Raw genomic sequence first — 23,299 nt, forward strand, 5'->3', positions numbered from 1 at the left:
CCCCAAAGCCTTGATTGGCCTGGGGATGGGGGAGTGTGCCAAGCCTCTTCCAGGGCATGGGTGCCTAGTTGGAAGGGGGGCAAAGGGGTTTCCCCACCCCCAGACCAATCATAGTCTGGGGGTGGGGTAGCCCTGTCCCTTCCCGTTTAGGCCCTGCCCTTTCCGAGGTGGCCCAGAGCTACTTCAAAAACATTTTGAAGTAGCCCCTAGGCAAAAATTATTGCCTACCCCTGCTCTACACACTGATCAAAGCAGTCAGCAGAAAGACTCAGCACTGTACGGGAACAGCTGGGCCTTCTCCTGCTCAAAAGGGCACTGCCCATGAGCAAAGGGAAGGGAGAATAAGCGAAACCTGCTAGAGCTGGAGAAGAGCAACTATGTCGGGATTGACAAGAGATCACTAGAATGTTAAAAGGTCTGAGCCTCACTTTGTCTTAAATTCCCCCAACTTCTCATAAAGTAAGGAAAACTGAATTTCAGACTCAATCCTGAATTGAACCAAAAGCTTTTTGGGTCTTCAGACTGAGTGGGCTCGTCTACATTGGCCCCTTTTCCGGAAGGGGCATGCTAATTTTTCAGATCGTAATAGGGAATATCCGGGATACGATTATTTCCTAGGGAGCAGACTGCTCTGGGATTGCAAGAACCAATTCAAAATTATTGGTAGGAATAAGAGATCCTCCGGAAAAGGGCTTTATTCCGGAGGATCGCGCCAGTCTAGACGCTTTTTTTCCGGCTTTTCCCCAAGCCGGGAAAAAAAGCGGCGGACATGTTTATTTAAATCCGCGGGGGATATTTAAATCCCCTGCGGATTTCCCTATCCTGGCTTACCTGATTTGCATCCCTTTTCCGGAATTTGGGGCCAGTGTAGACGTAGCCCTCCTGACCTCCTCCCCTCAACACAAGCTCCTTCCCCATATCTTCTTCCCTTCCCTTCCCTTCCCTTCCCTTCCCTTCCCTTCCCTTCCGCACAGCCCAAGCCTCTGCCCCTGCCCTACGTGGCTTCTGCCTTCCACTTTGCAGGGTTGCTGGAGCCTTTTTGAATCCAGTGGTCACTTGCCATGATGTCAGGATGCCACATCACGCCAGCATCCTGGTGTCTGCTGGCATCCTGCCCTCTGCCTTGTGCCCCACTTCCTTGTGCCAGAGCTGCACGCAGGCAGCCAGGCGCTGAGAATTGCCTCACTTCCCCCTTTCCAGCGGCGCTCTGCTCCTCCACTGGCTGGTGGATTGGATGGGACTGTGCTGCCCATAGTGCGGGCTTCGGCCAGCCTGTCACAATGGCCCACTGGGCCAGTCTGCCCCTGCACTCACCAGCTGGTAAAATCTATGTGGGCGAGTGTATTTATCGATCCCTGGACATGATGTGCAACCCTATTTTGCCACCAGACAACTTTGCCATAGAGTACACCAATAGAAAGGGCTGTTTTTATATGGTTATGCAGTTGCAAGCGGTCATCGGGGATGCTTCACTGATATCAGTATTGATTGCTTTATAAAAGTGCATGCCGCCTGAATTTTTAAGAACTCAAGACTGTTCAGAAAGACAGCCAGGGCCTTTCTGTCCTGATTGGTGAATTACCATTGGTGATCCTAAAATGTCAATAGTTATCCTATGGGAACCCAGCCTATCTCTAGTACTGTGGCTCACAAAGCCAGACAACATCCCTTTGACAACATCAAGGGAAGATTTGTATATAGGCTTAGCAGGTGCAGAATGGCATCTGAATTGGCTTCTAGTAGATTGAAGAGATGCTGATGTTTACTAACAACATTATATCTCCGTGAGAAAAGTAGTCCAATGATTACAGTTGCCTGCCGTGTCCTGCATAATATCTGTGATGTAAAGCGGATGAAGTTGCCATGGGGTAGAGGGCAAGGTTGAGCAGCTGTCTGCTGAGTTTAAACAGCTGTACAATGACCCATCACAGATAGGGGGCTTTGAAAGAGCACTTTAACAGTGAGCCACAGTAATGCATTGTGGTGTACTATGCTCTATCTGGCTCCTCTCATTTGGAGGCCTGCTAGAAATTATATGGTGCTTGATGCACGTCTACGAATATAACACTCTCAAAGCATCTATTAATTTTATGGTGTTTGCTGTTCATTTATGATTATATCATAGCATGCATCTCTTATCCTATGAGTTGTCAGTAGGCTTTCACTGCCAGCAGGCATTCTGCAGCATATGCTGGGAACTAATGAAGTTATTTTTTTAAAGAGAAAATTGGAGAGGGTCCAGAGAAGAGCAACAAAAATGATTAAAGGTCTAGAGAACATGACCTATGAAGGAAGGCTGAAAGAATTGTGTTTGTTTAATTTAGCAAAGAGAAGACTGAGGGGGGACTTGATAGCCGTTTTCAGGTATCTAAAAGGGTGTCATAAGGAGGAGGGAGAAAACTTGTTCATGTTGGCCTCTGAGGATAGAACAAGAAGCAATGGGCTTAAACTGCAGCAAGGAAGGTTTAGGTTGGACGTTAGGAAAAAGTTCCTAACTGTCAGGGTAGTTAAACACTGGAATAAATTGCCCAGGGAGGTTGTGGAATCCCCATCTCTGGAGATATTTAAAAGTAGGTTAGATAAATGTCTATCAGGGATGGTCTAGACAGTATTTGGTCCTGCCATGGGGGCAGGGGACTGGACTCAATGACCTCTCGAGGACCCTTCCAGTCCTAGTATTCTATGATGATTGAGTAATGACAATACTTCAAAACAAAACAAACCCACTTCTGTGAAAGTTAAAAACACAGATATTAAAATCCTAATACATTTATCACAGAGGTTAGAGAAGGGGCAGGAATCTTTAGGTCCATTTTAGCTACACATGCATCAACCATAGCTCTCACAAGTCAGTGTATGAGAAGCTGTGGTTGTCCTTAATGACCTGGAGTGTGGTAGAGGCCGGGGTGTCCTGTAGAATATTGGAGGGGGACATGTAGAGAGATGCTATACTGCAGTTCTCCATGGGCTGCAAAGGGAGTAAGTCTGAGATTGAATCCAGGGACGACTGGTGAGGAAGAACATGGGGGCCGCTCCTCCCTGTGCCACTTCTAGCCTGGGGAGAGGGCTGGAACAACACTGCAGACCCTGCCCCTACTCTGCACCTCTTCCCCACCTCTGCTCCACTCCTGCCCTGCCTCTTCTCCCAAGCTGCCTCCCCCGAGTGATGTGGCCCTGGTGGACTAGTGGTGGCCTGGTGCCGACAGCAAGGGTCCACCTGCACTCACCGGCATCAGTGGGGGGAAGTGGAGTGATGTGATCCTCTGCTCAACCTGCTCCCAGGCATGTTGCTCCGCTTCCTACCAGTGAGTGCGGAGGGAAGGAGAAGGGGATGATTCCGTCCCCTCCCCAAGCAACGTGGCAGGGAGCCAGGGGAGTGGAGCTGCTTTCCCCATCACTACTAGTGACTGGGAGGGTGGTGGTGGTGGTGGTAAATCTTGCTGTAGGTGCCAGGTCACCCTGCTAATCTCCTGGGCCACCCAGAGGCTCTGGCCCCTTGTTCCTCCCACCCACAGTGTTTCTGGGGACATGACCCCCCTCTGTTTCCCTCCATGCATTGCCTCTAATTGAATCTGTAGGTCTCAAGCAGGGCACCAACTGACAGCACCTGCCATGTTGAATAGGGCTTGCCGATATGAGAGAAATGAGGAGAACATTGCTTGGTTGCATGAAACTATAAATATAGGGCAGTGTCACTGAATACTTCCAAAGCTGTCGCTGGCTGGCACAGGAAAGTGTCCTGCTGCGGAGGCAGAAATAAGGCTGTCATCCCTTGAAACCTTTGGAAGAGGATTGCAGAGCACCTCTGTGAAAGTTTCATAATGGTCTCTCAGGAGGACTCCAGGGACATCCCTGTGTTTTGCATAATTCCCTTTGCCTAACAGTATATGGGAATGAAAAGCAGATAACACTAGTTCTCTTTGTTGTATTGCTACCTCTTTTAGGAGGAGTACATTAATGAAAAGTTGATGGCCGTGTCCTGTTGAGGACACCATCACTAAAATAAGTAAATTGGCACACTTACTCCAGATTCCTTCCCCTGTATTGGGCTCATCTGTGCATAACCAACTGGACTGAGGCAGAATCTTAAATGTTTACTGGCTTGTTTTGCAGCTGGACCCCCTCTGGCACCAATCCCTCATCCTCACCTCTTCCTCGTCTACCTCCTCCTGATCCTTGCTATTCATGCCAGGGACCTGAGACTCAGGCTACTCAGAAGTATTCAGAGCGGCATTGAAGGTGGTTGTGGGTCTCCCCCACGTGTGGCATGGAGCATTTTGTAAAAGCAGCAGGTTTGCATCTTAGCAGGGAATGGAGCTGTGGCCTCGACTGTTGGCCTCCCTGGCCTTCTGATGTGCCTGCTGCAGTTCCTTGGCTTTCACTTGGTTCTGCTGCTGACTCCTGCCATAACCTTTTTCCTGCATCCCCCATGCAATCTGCTTATGGGTGTCCATGTTTCGACAGCTGATCCTTAGCTTTGCCTGCACTGGCTCAGGCCCATGAGAGACAATCTCTCTGTCTGCTCCAGGCTCGAGCATGCATGGACTGTGCAATGGTGTGGTCAGTTAGGCCTGAGCACTTGTACACAGCAAAGGAAGAGTGTGCTCCCCTGGCTGGACAGTCAGGAAAAGGCATTTCAAAACATTAAATGTAAGTGTAGACCCGTCATAGCCAAGCTGATGCAAGGTGCCTTCACCTAATCTAGCTTTATAGTGTAGAGCAGGCCTTAGTGTGCTAGACTTCAAATTTTGCTCACATTTAGTCTGACACTATGTGCTTTAGTTTTATTTAAATTCCATACACCTGGGTTTATTTAAGACACTTGTGAACTCATAACCATCATAAGCCATTTCCAGAGAGAAAGGAAACAAAACTCAGGATTCAGGCGAGTCTGAGTGAGGAGTTGGTGACAGCCCACACCAATGACTTGGTCAGAGGTGTGGTACGGTGGGAGCCCTTATGTAAGAGGCACCACTTGGATTCTGCTTTGGAACTGAGGCACAGAAATAAATTAAAGTGAAAACCAAGAGAAGTGGTCAGCGCAGGGGGACCGATGTTTATGTAGGCACTTCTAATACTGTGCTTCAGTGATGATTACAAACCACCAGAGGAAATCTGAGTTAAGGGAAACAATAAAAATATTACATTTATATTGTATGTCAGTGTAAATGGTCATAATCGAACTCTCATGAAAGTTCTCTTCTAGTTCACTCACTCGGGAACCTGATTTCAGTAGATACAGATTGGATATCCTTTTGAAGTATGAAAGATTTTGATGTTTTAATTCAATCTGTTTTCCATAAAACATGCATTTAGCGTCATGTTAGGACATTTCTGTCAGTGGCTTATTAAAAGTAACCATAGCAACCAGCAGTCCTTGCAAAGCAAGCTGTTCTTCTCTTTTAGGAAATGCAACTTCATCTAAATTTCCTCTCAGACATTTCAGACATTTTGTTATTGTTTGCTCCTTTTAGATCCTTTTCCTGTGTTTTTTTTAAGCTATTGTATGGTGGATTTTTCTTGGCATGTTGTTTTCTATTGATTATTTAAAAAATAAAATAAAAGGGCAGCTATCTCTGGGACCTATTATTTTTTTATATTGTACTATTGTTGCGCATATATATATATATACTTTTGTCATCAATCAAGTGTCAGCAATAACGTTATTTCATTTGAAGAAATTTTTGATGTAAGTTAGCATAAAATGTATTTCAGAATGCAGAGATTTAATATTTTAATAGATGTTCTCATATGTTAAAATACACTGGTTGATTGGCCTACTTATTTTGACACACCTATTTGTGCTTGGTTAAAAGTTTGATATTCTTCTAAAGTTATGAATTGAGACTACAGGAGTTTTTTAAATAGTTGTAAAAATTAATCCTATCCATTACAGTTTAATTAATATAGTATTGCCATCTGAACAAGGATGGATAAAAGCAGATTTTTATTTGTACTACTATTGCAGAATTGAAAAATAACCAGTAAACTTTTACAATCTGAAATATATATTACTGGGTTTATTGGCTGTTAGAATACTGCTGGGTATGTATATGTACAAAGTTATATTCCTTTTTCAGGGACAGATGACTATACAAGCAAAGTTTGACAAAGATATTTACCTCCCAGAAGATGCTGAATTTTACTTTGTTTACGATGGATCAACTCAGAGACATATAACATTTGCTGAGCGAATTAATAATAATGCTCTGCAGTCCATCATTCCAGGTGAGCATGGTGGTTGTTTCAATTTTTTCTCTTTCTACTCCCACTTTCCTTTTTTGATGTGAATGGAAACCTGATTTTTCAAAATAGTTGTGTTGTCTTATTAAGTTTTTCTAATGGGACACATGGTGCAGTGGGGTGGACTTTGGGGATGAGTTTGAGTGGTTAATTTGTGCCTTTTGCCACCTCTTGTGCCTTTTGCAATGTTATACAGTATATTGTTTGCAGTGGGGGAGCAGGGCAATGCATGTGGTCTTCAGATGTGGCTTGATGATTAAGCCTTTGTGACTTCTACAAAACAAGCCAAATCTTAGCCCTGGTCTTTTGCACCTGGACATCCTGGACTTGGGAAGCCTGCAGAATCCCACTGTGTCAATCTGTGAACCATCCCAGGATGTAGTGTGGTTAAGAGCTTCCAATTATTCAGTCTTGGCTTGCTCTGGGGATTTTCCCGATTTGTCCAGGTCTGGGTTATATGTGTGCTGTTCTGTGGGATTTTGTGGACAATTCTAGCCTGCACTCTATTGTTTGACAAATGATGTGAAGATATTGTACTGCGAGAGGTAGATCCAAGGAGGCAGGGTTCAGGTTAAGGGTCTAGACCTGCCTCTGCATTTTAAATGCTTCTTTTTATGGCCTTGACCTTTCTGTGTTGTTCCTTTGGATTGTAGGGGGAAGAAATAAAAAGGAATGGGAAACACCCTTGTTAGGGAGCAAATAAATCTTTTGTTCCTGGTGTGGTGAGAAATCCCCATACTTATTTGCATGGGCAGCGGCTAGTGGAGGCAAGGGGAGGCCCACTCACATTCTGCCCCCATTCTCCTTCCTGCTTCTCCCTCTGCAGGTGGTTGGCTCTTCCATGGCTGCCAGCCTCCTGGTGCTTCACGGGAGGGCTGGGGCTCTGTTTGCTGACAGCCTAGTACTCCGGGCTGCACTAGGGATGTGAAAGTGTCACCAGAAGGCTGGGGCTGCACTAGGGATGTTAAAATACGTTTATTAAAGTAAACGTGTAACCACTGAAAAGTTCAGTGGTTACACATTTACAAGAGGAGGGGGGCAGTCGGCTGCTGCCTGTTCTCCCCCCATCCACTACTTCTGATACATGGGGCGGTGCAGACTAGGGATGTGAAAGTGTCACCGTTTACATAGTTAACCAATGTGCCTGCGCTCATTGATTAATGTGCACGCTTACATGCAGTCCCCGCCTCCGTTCCTGCTGCTGCCTCCTGTACTGGGGAGCAGGCTGGAGCCAGTATGCATGGGGAGCAGTTGGCTTAAAAACTATGCAGCAGTGTGGGGTGAGGAAGCGGCTTACCATGTACCAGCTCTTGCCTCCCACCCCAGTTCTGCTGATACAGAGGCAGTAGTGCAGGAGGGGAAGGGAGGGACTGCATATAACTGTGCACATTAACCAATGAGCCCAGGCTCATCAGTTCTCCATGTAAACGGTTACACTCACATCCCAAGGCTGCACTGCCCAGCATAATGGTAAAAACTGCAGCTGACTAATTTTCCAGCCCCGGGTGCTCCAGCCCTGGAGTTCTGGTTGTAGGAAAACTTGCTGGCTGCTGTTTTTGCCATTATACCAGTGCTCTGGGGTTACACTGTCTGGCCACCTGGTATTCTAAAGGAAAACAAGGGGGGGCACTAGCTTAGGGCAGGAACCAGTGGTCACAATGGGGGCTGGAGTCCAGTGAGCACGGAAGGGGTGAGGGTCTGGTGATTAGTTTCCCTAAAACAGCTGTTCACACTGCACCCATGTTCATTTGACTTCTGGAATTATATTATGTCACCCATGAACAGAGCTGGTCCTAAGCAATTGGTGGCCGCGGGTAACTGTTCGGCTCGCCCGTAGGGTTGCCAGAAGGTTTCTCAAAAACGCCAACCAACCAACCAACCAACCAACCACACACACACACACACACACACACACACACACACACACACACACACACACACACACACACACACACACACACAAATTTGTCAAGCAAAAAAAGAAAAAAGGGTCAGGGAGGGGTTGGGGAGTAACCAGGGAAAACCTGGGGGCTCCAGGGCTGCCCCTTTGAAATGTGTGAAGAAGTGGTATTTTAAAGGGGCAGCCTTAGCACAGTTGTTCTGCAGCTCAGCTGTAAGGCAGCTACTTCTTTGAAACGTGTATTTCAAAGGAGCAGTGGAGCCCCAGGTCAGCTGGGGAGTCTCCAGCTGATCCCAGGCTCCGTGTTGCACTGCCTCAGCAGCACTTCAAAGGGGCAATGCAGCATTAACGCCTGCGATTAATGCGTTAACAAATGTAATGCGTTAATCCTGGACTGCATTGATCTCAGACATTAATGCATGTCAACTGACAGCTCTAGTAGCAAATAAAAACATAAGGTCATAGACTACAGTCAACAATGGGAGATTAAAACAAAGATTGAAAGTAGAATAGTCTATATATTGTAACAAAATTTTACTTAGCAAATTGCCAAATAAAAGTACTTTGTATCATTTTTGTTTAAAGGCCATTGCTATCTCTGTTCCCCATGTGCTTGCCCATTTTTGTGTATTTATCTGATCTGTATGAACAACTGTGGTACTAGTATGCAGAAATTAGGTGTATACCTACATTATCTATCCTTTAAAATACTATCAGTAGGTTTCAGCATTCACTCATGTGAGATGTAGAAGAGCAGTGTGCAAGTCTTGTAGAGGTATTTCTATCAGTTTGCCAGCTCACATAAATGACTACCATGGAAACTAACCCTGGGGGTTTTCAAAGGAGCCTGAGGGAGTTATGTGCCTAGGAGAGTGGGCTCTTAACAGTGTGATTGATAACCTGTGAAAATTCCAGCCATAAATAAAAATGTGAAATTGCAATTTTGTCAAAACTGTGGTTTTATAAATAGCAATGTACATTTGTGGAAAGCTTCCAGGGAGGTCAGTGGATATAAAATTCATGTTAAAAATGTCCAGTGCTCCCACTCCATGTCCCTCAGGAATCCCTTTCTTTGCTGTCCTCATTTTTCGTGCTTTCTACTTAAGAAACTGCTTCTGTGATTGGTGGCAACAGTCACAAATGGGCTTACCTTGTTAGGGGGCAGAAGGAAAGTATGGAAAGAGTTGTGTCTGTGATCTATATTGGTCCTATGCTGAAGGTTGTAATGGTCAAGTCCAGATGATTGTTGCATCTTTAATTTACATTTGAACAGCTGCTATACTGCTGATGACATCTGATGCCCTGTCCATTCACTGCTCCTAATTCTGTCTCTCTCCAACCCCCAAACACACACATTCTGTGACCTAACAGATGTGCTCTGGATATGGGGTTGGTGGTATCTGGCTGTGCATGCCCCCAAAATCTGCATGCTGGGATCTATTCAAACTGCAACCAGGCTTAGATGCAGCTAGCCAATGACCACCTGCCCTTCTCCCCATCCTCAGTCCTGCTGTTGATTGTTGAGAACTCTGCAGAGTAGAACCAAGACAGTCCGGGGAGTTCTAGGACAAAGATCATTTAAATTAGCTGTTCACATCTCTCACTTATTTAAATTATGTAGGTGCTGAAATGTCCTATCCTGCCTCATGCTTTTGTATAGGAGCATTTAACACTTACTGCAATCTGATGTGGTTTTAAACAGACCATTTTAAAGTATTCAGTACTGGTATGTCTGGTTCTTCTTCGAGTGATTGCCCATGTGCATTCCAATAGGTGTGTGTGCACGCCTTGTGCACAGTCATTGCAGAATTTTCCCTTAGTGGTACCCTTCAGATTGGCTGTGGAGCCCACAGTAGGTCCATTGACAGGAGGAGCAAGGGGTGAGTTACCTTGGAACCCAGTGATTCAAAGGGGCCTGGGGCATGGTGACTGCCACAGTAGCAGCAGTAGCAGCCAAAGTCCCGAGCCCTTTAAATCACTGCCAGAGTGCTGCACTCTCTGGTTGGCTCTAAGGGCTGGTGACGTGATGCGCTCACAGCAGCATGGAGGGCTGGATGCCCTGGCTCTGGCCCTTTTTCTGGAGGCCCTGCCCCTTCTGGGAGAGTGGAGCTGACCTTCCCACCTCACCCTGGGGCCCATAGAGGTTGTCAGACCCCCGACTCCAGCGCGGCACTTTCATGGTGCAGTGGATAAGACATTGCTGACTTGCTGCCCTCTCAGTTCCTTCTTACTGTTGGAGCTTCCTTAAACTCTGGCTTGGTAAGCACTGTTACTGGTATCCATTGTTAGTTGCACGTCATTCAGTTAATCAATGTAGTAGTTAGTTACTTTGGGTACCCCCCCCCTATTTACAGATCCACACGGGGGCATGCTGTAGTATCAGAGATTTAAAATCCTGCAAGAGCTATGGGAAGCCTATGCCCAAGGGCAATCAGCACTTTTCATGCCTCAAGTGCCTTAGAGAGGGCCATCAAATTGAAAAGTGCCCTGTTTGTAAGAACTTCTTGCCTAGGACAAGGAAATAACATGATCATCTCCGGAAGTGCTTGCTAATGAAGGCAGACCTCCGCCCCCAAAGTTTGCACCAGCTCCAGTGGTGAGCAGTGCACTGACCTCGGTATCTGGTATGGGATCCGTTGCTGCTGAGGAGAGATACCACAAAAGAACACTGGCACCATTCCCTGCAGGACCAGGCAGGGGTGAGCATGCCACTCTATTCTCGCTTTCCTGATATCTCATTACAAAAGAAAACTGGGAGAGGCTGGTCCCCCACCTTGAGGTGCATCTCATGGTTGCAGGTCTCAGGCATTTCTCCAGAGGACCCGACTACTACAACTGCTCAGGAGTGTTTGCAGAGAGTATGAACTCCCATCTGCACAGCCTGAAGGACTTTGGGGCAACCCTAAAATCCCTAGGATCTACACCCCTGCACCTCAGAAGAAGCCCTTTTAAACTAGGGATGTAAGCGACTAATTGGCTAGTCAACAAGCAAAAGCTTATTGGATAGTCGACACATTAGGTGCCATGCTTGGGGAATGTACAGCCAACCTGATGGGTACCGCTAAAGAAAAATTCTCCAGCAGTTGTGCATGCAGTGGATACACACACCTATTGGAATGGACATGAGCAATCATGTGAAGAACAACGGTTATGAGAGGTAGATAATTTAACCCCATCTCCCCCGCCCAAATACATGAGAATAACTGGGAGGATATTTATTAACTGTATAGTCAGGTTTAAATTTAAGATCAAAAGTGATTGATAGGTTTCCCTTTAACAACTGGATTTAAATGGAGGGAAGTAAAATAAAGCAACTAGGTATTTTTTAAGTTTATAAAGAGATGAAGAAAGAGCAATATATATTCTGGAAGAAGTTAACATGTTAATGATTTATCTACTTTATATTTCAGGCCATGGATGCCAAGAAACAGTTTCAGTCTCTGTGTTCATGTACATGAAGGGATGTTCACCTGTGACCCTAGGCTGCTCTTCTGTCACTTACAGGCAGAATCTGGCTTGCAAGTTATCTCATTTTCTGATTAGCCACTTTGACTGTGTCACTTCTACTAGTCACCAGACACTGCTTAGTAAGTTTGGGCTAACTGTAGAAGATTTGCAATCACTGGATCATGATGTGATGCTGGCCATAGCTCATGAAGAACTGCCACCTACATGGAACATCCTTGGAAGTTGTTCTGAAGATGGTAGGATTTTTCATTGAAATGCTTTTAACTGTAATTTGCCTATACCTGTACAATTCAAACTAGAGAGTGGGAACTTTCATAGCAATTTCTACATCTCTGTGGCTTATTTTACTGCTGTGATGGGAAACTTGTTTCAGAGAAGGGAAATCAAGGCTTCAGTTTGTTCCTGTAGCATCACAAATCATTAATAATTGTTGTAATTCAGTCTCTCAAAGAACCTTTTGTACCTTGACTCTCACTGTGAATTTAGTCCTTTTGATGAATAATGCCTGTCTACAATTGATGACAAATTTGGCGCCTCACAAAACCTCAAAGATTATAATAACAAAGTGTCTCCATCTTGATTCCAAACTGATGAAAACTTTTTAAAAAGTTTTACACGAACAAAAGAAGATATGAAAAAAATTGTCATGAAAGGGACACAAGAATGTTGCATTACAGGAATTCTAACTAGTGACTGATTATTATTAACCCCAGTACCATCAACGGTGAGGCCTCATTTAGGATTGCGTTAACCCCTTGAAAAATATGTATTCCATAACTTTCAAGCCACCCTGTACAACACGGGTGGGGAACCTCCAGCTTGCGGGCCACACTCAGCTCATCGAGGTTAGCCAGACTGTTTGTTTAGCTGAGTGTCCACAAGTATGGAGCCCTGCAGCTCCCAGTGGCCACTGTTTGCCATTCCTGGCCAAGGAAAGCCACGAGAAGTGGTGCAGGCCTGGCCACTGCTTCCCGCATCTCCCATTGGCCAGGAACGACGAACTGCAGTCACTGGGAGCTGTAGGGCTCTGTGCCTGCGGATACTCAGATAAACAAAGTGTGTGATGGCCCATCAGCAGCTAGCCCTGCTAAATTATGTGTGGCATCCAGGCTGGAGTTTCCCCGCCTCAGCTGTACAAGACGGGCTCGTCATTAATGTATCAATATGTTCTGCTAGGGAAGCATGAGTGGGATATTTTACTAACTGGTTGTGCGCTGAGAGGATGCAGAATGAAAAATAGCCATGGTACTGTATTTGAGCAGTAGTACTAAATCTTTTGTATTGAAATCAGGTGAAATGTTGGCTTCAGGTTTCACACACAATTAGGTTTCAGTTTTCTGCAGTGTGAACTTTTTCTTCAGACTAAGGATGTTAAGAGGCAGGTAATTGGGTAATCATGTAATCAATACAATCTGTAGTCCCAACTCCCTGCTGGAATCTCCCACAGACGGGCTGCTGCTGGAGCAGCCTCCTGTTCCCCTCTCCCACCCCACACATTGCTGTCTCTGATTGAGGCAGCAGTACCCCGAGATGGGAGGTACTGTGCTGGAGGGAGCCAGCTTTCAAGCCGGCTCCCCCCAGCACTGGCTCCTGCTTCCCCAACCCCTCTTGCTGCCTCTGATACAGAGGCAGTAAGGGTGTGTGTGTGTGAGTAGTCTACTTGATTACCCAATAAGCCTAGGCTTATCAGGTAGTTGACTAATTGTCTACTCCTTTACATCTCTACTTCAGACCCAGTCAATTTATAGCTTTGCTTGTGAACTATTTGAAACTTAGCTAAGTTTTGAGTACTTGAAATTTGTTCAAAATTTGAGAACAAGCAACCCTATGTGACCTTAAGCTGAAAAAGACATTTGGGAAAAGATCATGAGAGTTTTACCTGGTTCTGTTTGTTGTACTCTTTGGGTGAGAATAGTTTCAAGATTTTTCTAATTCTACTATGTCTGTAGATACTAGTGTATTTCATACTGCTCTAGGGTGCTTGTGTTGCTTTTTTTTTAAAAAGATTTTTTTCAGAAATTGGAAGTCTGTTTCAAAAAATGAGTTTCATTCATAGGATTATTTTCCCCTAGAGAATGAGATGTTAGGTATATAACCAAAGAGTTGATTTTTTTTGTTTTTTTGTTTTTTTTAATACCCCCATAAAAGTAGTGGCTTATGTGGTGCACTGAATTAGTGCACATGTGTAGGAGGAGTTGCTGGCTTAGGCAATAAGAACTATGTTCTTTTGTTTCCTTCTCATGTGTAGTAAACATTGCTTCACATCACTAGACTACATTGTGGTTGAGTACAGTTTCTAATCAATGGCTTTATCCCAGGCTGCAGAAGTCAATGGGAGTCGTCTTCTCATTACTTCAGTGCATTCCACTTTGGAGTCCTAAGGAGGCTCTTGTCTAAAGTACTAGTAGACACTGTAATATCCTGTTGTAGAACAGGGCTGCGTTGACTGTTTTAGATATTCTTCCTGTAACTTGTGATTCTGTCTGAGGCAGGAACTAATGGTCAATAGTTAGCCCTTCTCCCTTGAAGACCACATGGAAGCTTCTGCATGTTGCAGGATACTTCTTACCTGTGCAAGGTGAACTGTTCTCTAAGCACATAACAGCCATATTTAAAAGTTCTGTACTGATTTACTGTTTGCTTCTGGGTGCATTTCAAGGCAGTGGGGACAGTGCTACTTACCTACCCATGAAACCACTACTAGGCTACGTCTACATTGGCATGATCTTGCGCAAGAACGCTTTTGCGGAAGAGTTCTTGTGCAAAAACTCTTCCAGAAGAGAGCGTCTACACTGACGTGTGCTTTTGTGCAAGAGATGTGCTTTTGCGCAAGAGCATCCTTGCCAGTGTAGATGCTCTCTTGCGCAAGAAAGCTCTGATGGCCATTTTAACCATAGGGCTTTCTTGCGCAAGAAATTCATGTTGCCTGTCTACACTGGCCTCTTGCGCAAGAACAGCTGCACAAGAGGGCTTCTTCCTGAGTGGGAGCATCATAGTTCTTGCGCAAGAAGCACTGATTTCATACATTAGAACGTCAGTGTATTTGCACAAGAACTCATGGCCAGTGTAGACAGGCAGCAAGTTTTTGCACAAAAGCGCCAATGTAGACACAGCCTTAATGTGCTACTTACCTACCCATGAAACCACCTCTCTCCTCATGCCTGTGTCATGGTAGTTAAAATCATCAGTGATTCTCTTGTTGTTGGTTCCTGAATAAAACTCCCCTCAATATGTAGCAACTCTTTCTCTGAGGTGGGCCCTCACTTCTGGAGTCAGATATGAAGCACGTATACTACTCCAAGAACTTGAATTGTATTTATTTGGAATGGTAGGGTACATTCTTCTCTCAATATGCATACAAATCTCTTGATAACATTGATAGAAATTACATATATGAACCAAAAAGAGGTTATATCTGTTTATTCAGGACACGAACACTGGTTACTCCAATTGATCCCTTTTGATTTGCGTTGTTCTGAACAGCTTTTCTCAGAGTGCCACTATTCTATACTGCTGTCTCCTCTTTCTCTCTTTTTTTTTTTTTTTTTTTTTTTTTTTAAGTCAGGGGAGTATACCAGAATAGCTATAAAGGTAAACTCCAGGTTGTATGTGCCCCTTAAGGGTAAGATGGAACTTGCAACAAGGTGATTTGCTCTGCTAACTTACTAGTATATAATGCAGTGTTTCTCAATCTTTTTTTTTAAATAAAGTACCCCCAGTATGTACAGTTTTCAGACACACAACATTTTTTTTCTACCATTGCAAAACATTTGTTTAAACAACTTAATTGTAGCCAGGCGGGCGATGACATTTTTGGGTGTAAAAAGTACAAAAAATGATGTGCTGTAAACCTTAAAACAAAAATTCAGTTTTCTCCAAATTTCAGTTGTGTTGACGTACCCACCAGACCAAGAGCAGCCTGAAGCAGGCTGCAGCAGCTAGCGCCCCAGGCAGAATGCACGATTGGTGCCCCCGCCTGCAGAGCTGTCAATAGACTGACATCATCATCGGGCACCCCGGGTGCCCCATCGAAGGCGGCGCCTTAGGCAACAACGGAGTCCACCTATAGTCACGGGCTGCCCCTGCCCCAGACTTCTCTCGAATACCCTAAAGGGGACTCATACCACTGGTTGAGAAACACTGATATGTTGCACCATTGCAGGTCCTCTTTGTACTGGTGTGCAGTGTCTCTACATCATGGGCATTTGTATTAGCTAAACTGTTGAAGTTTATAGTGGGTTGCTTTTTCATTATTGGTGTTATCTCTTACTCTTGACCCTTTTTGACACATGTTCCAATGAAAAATATCTGACCGGGTCCTTTGTTGTTTGTATTTCATTTGTGCCTTGGGTCTGCTTTCTAAACATGGATCAGGGTCCCATTGTGCTAGGCTCTGTATAAACACTCAACAGAAAGAGAGACCTTGTCCCAAAGAGCATGTAATCTAAGTTGTCAGGGAGCATCACTCTCTCACTATTTGACGAGTTTACAAATACCTGAGCAGCGCTTTTTTAATAGTCATAGTAGCAGAAGGGACCTTGTGAAGTCATCTCAGGCCTGTATGTGGGGAGGCACCCCTCATGACTCTCTAAGTAAGCATGCTCTGGCGTGCCAGGGGAAAGCAGGAGTGGTGCGCTGTCTGAGCCTCCTTCTCCCGTGCTCTGTCCAGCTGGAGGAAAGCTGGGGCTGATTTTCCTGCTTACTTGGGGGACCATAGGGGTACATTCACATCTTTGCTGTCCACATTTATAAAACACTCCGCCCAGAAATTCCTGCATACGGCCTGCATGTCCCTTGTTCTCATTGCATACATTTTGATTGACTTTGTCAGCTTCTTTGTCTACATTACATGTTTTTTTCCTCCCCTCACTATGCCCTTTCCCTCTCATTTCTATGTGTATGGTTTATTTTGTTTCTTGCATTTCTTTTTACAAAGTCTTGTATAACTAATAGCTTGCATAACTTCCTCTTATCCCTGGCAGAGAAGTACTAATATACTGTACATGATTTGTTCACTAATCAGTTGCTTATCAGTTACTGTGAGACTACTTATGCTAGGAACACACGTTTATCAGACAAAAGACCTATTTACTTGTATTGTTAGTTTTCAAAGGGCTGCTATTATCTATTCCCATTGTTTATTCAAAGAAAATGACTTTAGAATGACATTCATGGAGGAAATTATTCTGCCTTATGGTGGTTTTGGTCCTTTTTTAATGAGCATTTAGAGACCTATGGTTTGATGAAAATACAGTCAAAAGAATAATTTATTCATAAGAGTTAGGTATTTGGAACCAGTTCTTGTAATCCCTTTGTAAGTGTACAAAATGGGCTGGATAAAGGGAGGAATTGAATTGGCCACTGAGTTTTCTAAACAGTTCAGGAATTTAATACAGTCACACAGGTCAGAACTTGTTAGCTCCATTATTTAAACTTGAAAAAAGGAAAAGTTAATAAACTCATGAACCTTTCAGGAAGCATAAATTATTATAGTAATAAATGGTTGTTTGCACACACAGAGAGCAATGTCATCAGCTATCTATATATACATAATACATGAGGAATCGTGATTTCTGCTTCACAATCACAAGCAGAGCTAAGGGAGAGATTCTGTGCATTCAAATACCCCCCCCCCCCTTTTGTAATCATAAGGGCATTTATTTGTGAAAATGAAATCCTGTAGGATGTTAACCACTAATGTGTCCTAAAGCTCAGAATTTGTTAGAGTTGGCCAAAAAATAGGAAAAAATTGATTTTTTCCAAGCAGTTCTAGAACTTGTATTTTAAAGTGCTTCCTATGTCAGGTCATTTTTATTTCCTCTACAGAGAACCCCTGTAGAACAGCATAGAGATTAAGGGATCTGTAGAGAGAGTAGTTTTTTTCAGCTATCGTGCCAAATTGACCCATCCCATGGGCAGAAACCTGAGAGAGAGGTCTGGGATAGGGGAGGAAATCTCTGCAAGGATCTCTGCACAGCTTGTCCTCTGTTTCATTGTGTGTGGGGGGTAGAATTTGTGGGGAACAGTGCAGGCTGTGGAACTCACCCATAAATTTTGCAGATCTATCTGGCCAAACATCTGGAAGGGCATCCATAGACAAGTAACTTTTTAAAGTAATTTTGGCTGTATGATGGATGGATGGTCTCAGGGGTCTGTTGTAGGGTGATGTTTGCTGGTTCTAGTTATCCAGCGGGCTGCTCCAACCCAGCAAGGCCCACTGAGGACAGTGGCATTCTAACCTAGCTGGAGCAGTCCCGCCTGTCTCCCTTTTAATCAGTTAAACACTACATTTAACCAGTTAACCAACTAAATGGGATTTTACATCCCTAGCCTGCTGTAGGGTAGCGTGAAGATTGGATGAATGTAACTGTGCTGTTGATTAAATAAGAACATTAGCAACTTCGTTTGTCATAAACCACAATAACTTTCAAGGTAAATAATGATAGAAATGTAGCCGTGTTAGTCTGGTGCAGCTGAAACAAAAAACAGGACTGTGTAGCACTTTAAAGACTAACAAGATGGTTTAATAGGTGATGAGCTTTCTGAGGAAGTGGGTCTGGCCCACAAAAGCTCATCACCTATTAAACCATCTTGTTAGTCTTTAAAGTGCTACACAGTCCTGTTTTTTGTTAAGGTAAATAATGTTCTTTAGGATTTGGAACCATTAGTAGAAGCAACCAAGTTATCTGTTACTAAATTTTAATGAATGTTATTCACCTTGAAAATCAATTTTAGAGATCTAGCAAAGGAAGTAGCCTATGCACATATTTAATTTTCTAGCAAAAATAACATTAATTGCCTATTTCATAAATGCCATAATTATTTCTTAGGAATAGTTCTTGGAAGAGAAACTGGTAGAGAATTCAACCCCTCTCCATTTTTTCATCTATTTTTCTGAAGAATATGAATCATTTTGTGACATTGTAGACCAGGGCTACTCAACTTTAGAAGCCGCGGGGGCCACAATGATACTCACAGCACATGCCGAGGGCCAAAATTTAAGTTTGGTTGCGTATACATGCAAATATATATGCAAATAGCTTATTTCATACTGATGAGCATGAATGCAAAGATTAAGCCTTAAGTCTTGGCACTGGACTCAAATGTGGCCAGTATGAGCTAGTCAGCACCTCTCAGGCTTTGCCCATAAGGCTAAGCAGCCAGCACTTCCCACAATGCCCCGGTGCTCCTGGCACTTCCTCCCTGGGAACTAGAAACACTGACACCCAGTACTCATCTGTTTCAGCCAGCCCATCCACTTGCATCTGTCAGTGCTCACCCCACCTGGGAGATGTCTCGCCGTTGTGGAGTGTGTTCCCAGTAGAGGCCACGTTCAAAGGATCCCATCTGTGGGCCACATATTAAGCCCCGCATAAACCCAAATCGCACCATGGGCTGCAAACATACCAGCCGTGGGCTGCATGTTGAGTAGCCCTGTTTTAGACTTTACTTTTCTTTGGGTGCATCTACACAGTGGCACTAACTTGAAATAAGCTATGGAATTTGAGCTGTGCAAATCATGTAGCTTATTTCAAGATAGTCGATTTTGAAATTTGGTGCTGCCTATACAGCACCAAATTTTGAAATAGACCACTATTCTGACAAGTCCCTTAATTCTCGTGGAATGAGGTTTACCAGGGCCTTCAGAATAGCAAGCCCATTACCCATTATTTCAAAATACAATCAAAGTATGCTGTTAAAACACAGAAAGTACTATTTCAGGATTCCAGACGTATCCTGAAATAGCACTGCTGTCTAGACGTACTCTTTGTTTGCCGGTGTAGTTCTCTTTACTTGTACTTCTTGTGACAGTAGCCATTCTTAATAAGTCTCAGCTGCTCACACTTAGCTTATTCACACTGTATCCTTGCTCTAAACTGAACAGAAAATATGTGTATAAGACTTTCTCACTTAATTTGCATTCAAATTTGATATTTTTTTAAAAAGAAAAGGTGTGAAAATTCACAAAACGCATGTATTCTCCTTCAAAGATTAGGGGAATATTGGGAATAAGTGATACATACAGTTAGTATGGAAGAAATTTCTGATATCCCCCCACTCCATACCCCATTCCATCTTAGATTTTAAAGGGCTGCTCAAAAAGGGATTGGACATTTGCAGGGACAACAAGAATATTGAGAATTACATTTGCAAGTGCTAACAAATTTTGAAAAGACTTAATTTTTTGGTGATTAAACCAATCTCTGAATGGAGATGGGCTATTGAACTGGATGGGCCTAGGGTCTGTTCCATTATGGGAATTTCTATTATCTTCTCTGCATTTGTTTCTGAGATTGGAAACTCTCAACATTAGGCACATTTTCAGTGCTCAGTAAACAATAATAATAATAAGCTAGACAACTTGTGACTGTTTGGCTATAGTAGCAATGCAAGGGAAATATCTTTCTGCCAACAGATCTCTTGTATATTACCTCATAACTTGTTAGAATTGCCTGACAAGCAAACATAAATGTAGATGCAACAAATACGTGCTTTTTATGTGGTATAGCATATATATTTTCCCTGAGTGAAATAAACTATACAAAGTACTTGTATAATTGTAGCTACACAAGGAGCATTTGCTGGAATAGAAATGTTATAAAAAATGTGTACCTGCAGCTGACATTGCTATAGTGGGGAATAATTCCAGAGCAGATCTGGCCTGTGTGTAAAATCCCCTGATTTCTGTACACAGGAGATTCTGTACTGTGCCTCTATTATCTCTAGGGCCCTACGAAATTCACTGTCCATTTTGGTCAATTTCGTGGTCCCAGGATTTTAAAAATTGTAAATTTCATAATCTCACTATTTAAATGTGAAATTTCACAGTGTTGTAATTGTAGGGGTCCTGTCGCAAAAAGGAGTTGTGGGGAATGGATGGTTACAAGTTTATTATAAAAATAAGGAGGAGTCCTTTGATACCTTGAAGACTAAAAGCTTTATTTGGGCATAAGCTTTCGTGGGCAAATGCCCGCTTTGTCAGATGCATAGGAGGAGTAAATTACAGAGGCAGGCATAAATATGTGGGCCTTTGCCCACAAAATATTATGACCAAATAAATCTCTTAGGCTATGTCTACACTGGCGGCTTCTTGCGCAAGAACAGCAATTCTTGTGCAAAAGCTTGCCGGGTGTCTACACTGCACGCGCGTTCTTGTGCAAGTAAATTTACAGTCTAGCGTCGGAAAACAGGGCTTCTTCTGGAAGAGTTATTCCTCTCCCCACGAGGAATAAGCCCTCTTACGCAGGAGGGCATTGTAGACAGGCAACATGAATTTCTTGCACAAGAAACCCCTCTGGCTAAAATGGCCATCAGAGCTTTCTTGCGCAAGAAACTGTCCACACTGTCATGGACGCTCTTGCGCAAAAGCACATGCCAGTGTAGATGCACTCTTGTGGAAGACTTTTTGCACAAGAACTCTTCCACAAAACAGTTCTTGCGCATGAAGCTGCCAGTGTAGACGTAGCCTTAGTGTTTAAAGTGCCAGAGGACTCCTTGTTGCTTTTTCGCATTACAGACAAACATGGCTACCCCTCTGACACTTGTCAGAATGGAAGGTTATTATAGGGAGAATTGTGGTACTGCTATCCTTACTTCTGTTGTGTGCTGATGCTGGCCGTGGTGGTGCTGCCTTCAGAGCTGGACAGCTGAAGAGCAGCAGCTGCTGAGTAGGAGAGCAGCTGTGAAGACAGAGTCAATGCCAGTAGCAGCACAGAAGTAAGGATGGCATTATATGGTATTGTCACCCTTACTTCTACCCTGTTGACAGCTGAGCTTCGATCTCAGTCACCGGCCACCCAGCTCTGAAGGCAGCAGCATAGAATCAAGAGTGGCAACACCACAACCCACCTGAAATAAACTTGTTATCCCCTTGTAACTCCCTTTTGGGTCAGGACCCCCAACTTGAGAAATGCTGATTCCCCCCTCTGATGCATTTTTCATGGTAATGTTTTTGGTAAGGCCCTAATTATCGTCCCCATTCAGAAATTAGCTATGCCAGTATAAAGCACCTCTGCATTTATATAACTGTGTTTACAGTCCGGCTACGTCTACACTGGCCCCTTTTCCGGAAGGGGCATGTTAATTTCAGCTATCGTAATAGGGAAATCCGCGGGGGATTTAAATATCCCCCGCGGCATTTAAATAAAAATGTCCGACGCTTTTTTCCGGCTTTTAGAAAAGCCGGAAAAGAGCGTCCACACTGGCCCCGATCCTCCGGAAAAAGTGCCCTTTTCCGGAGGATCTTATTCCTACTTCGAAGTAGGAATAAGATCCTCCGGAAAGGGGCACTTTTTCCGGAGGATCGGGGCCAGTGTGGACACTCTTTTCCGGCTTTTCTAAAAGCCGGAAAAAAGCGGCGGACATTTTTATTTAAATGCCGCGGGGGATATTTAAATCCCCCGCGGATTTCCCTATTACGATAGCTGAAATTAACATGCCCCTTCCGGAAAAGGGGCCAGTGTAGACGTAGCCTCCGAGTTGCTTTAGGATTTGGAAACTTCTCTGGCATAATTTAGACAAATCCTGGTGAGGCTGTTCTTTGAGTCTCAGCACTACACAGACATTTATGCAATACCATATGCTGTAGCCTTGCCTCCCAATACCCACCTTGTGCATGACCCTTGAGGCAGCTGTTACTTCTGCACCAAAAAAATTTAAAATTCTGCATACACTATTTTTAAATTCTGCATATAATATTTGTCAAAATAAAACAATATAATCACACCAGTTTTAATTATTTTGGTCATTTAAATCAAATACTTGCCAGCAAGTATGCCTGCAACAATACAGACAACAAACATTCAAATATTTTTGACAAATAGATTCTTTACTAGGCATATTAATGCAGAATTCTGAGTAATAATTCATTTCCCACATCCCTCAGAAGCAGTTCAATGGCTTGGGGGAATCAGGGGTATTGGAGGAGCTAAGAGTCAGGGAAGTAAATGCTGAGAAGGAGCCAAGGTGGGAAAAGTATGGAACAGGTTTTTTGGGGGTTAAAAGGAACTTGAGGGATTTTCCCCATGCGGATGCTGGCTAACCCCAGCCTTTCCCATTCATTCAGGCACATGTGTGCCTCAGCCCCCATTCAGATACCCCCTTTCTCCATTCACTTGTGTCCTTGCACCCCCTGTCCATATGTGTCCTTCCACTTCCATTCCCTCCCATCCCCATGTGGCCCTGCACCTCCTCTTTCTGTCCCCCATATGTCTCTATGCCTCCACTCAGCTGCCCCCACACCTATGTGGACCTGGACCTGTCCCCATATGTCTCCATGCCCCCACTCAGCAACCTCCTATCCCTGTGTGGCCTTGTATTTTCTCCCATGTGGCCCTGTGTCTTTCTTCCTTTCCCACCCTGAACCTCCACTCCCATTCAGCCCCTTCCTCAGTCTGTCCTGCCCACTAGCGCTTACGACTCCTGATCTGACACCCCAGCACCCAATGCTGTCATTCTCTGCATAGCCCCTATCTTCTGACCTGGCCTGACAGATGCTGTGAAGAAGGCTGTGCAGGCTCTTTCTCTTCCCTACCTGGCTGGGAGCTGTTGCTGTGTTCTGTCACTACAGCACCCTCTGGTGGGCAGCAGGCAGAAGTGCAACAACTTTTCTGCAGAAACTTTTTTGTGAAAAAAATTAAAAATAAGCAGTGCTCATTATGTGAGTACATAGTGATGCAGAATTACCTA

The 23,299-nt window shown here is 44.1% G+C and overlaps 1 protein-coding gene across 1 annotated transcript in view; it reads left to right on the forward strand.

Moving 5' to 3' along the window:
* Nucleotides 1-23,299, forward strand: part of LOC142829922 (rho guanine nucleotide exchange factor 28-like) — an 82,291-nt gene that overhangs the window by 31,226 nt on the left and 27,766 nt on the right. Inside the window, exons 3-4 of the mRNA XM_075932260.1 lie at nt 6,081-6,228; nt 11,554-11,847. Coding sequence (XP_075788375.1) covers nt 6,081-6,228; nt 11,554-11,847 — 442 coding nt within the window. The remainder of the gene's footprint in view (nt 1-6,080; nt 6,229-11,553; nt 11,848-23,299) is intronic.

This window comes from Pelodiscus sinensis, chromosome 6 (genome assembly GCF_049634645.1).
Source record: "Pelodiscus sinensis isolate JC-2024 chromosome 6, ASM4963464v1, whole genome shotgun sequence".
NCBI classification, from domain to species: domain Eukaryota; kingdom Metazoa; phylum Chordata; order Testudines; family Trionychidae; genus Pelodiscus; species Pelodiscus sinensis.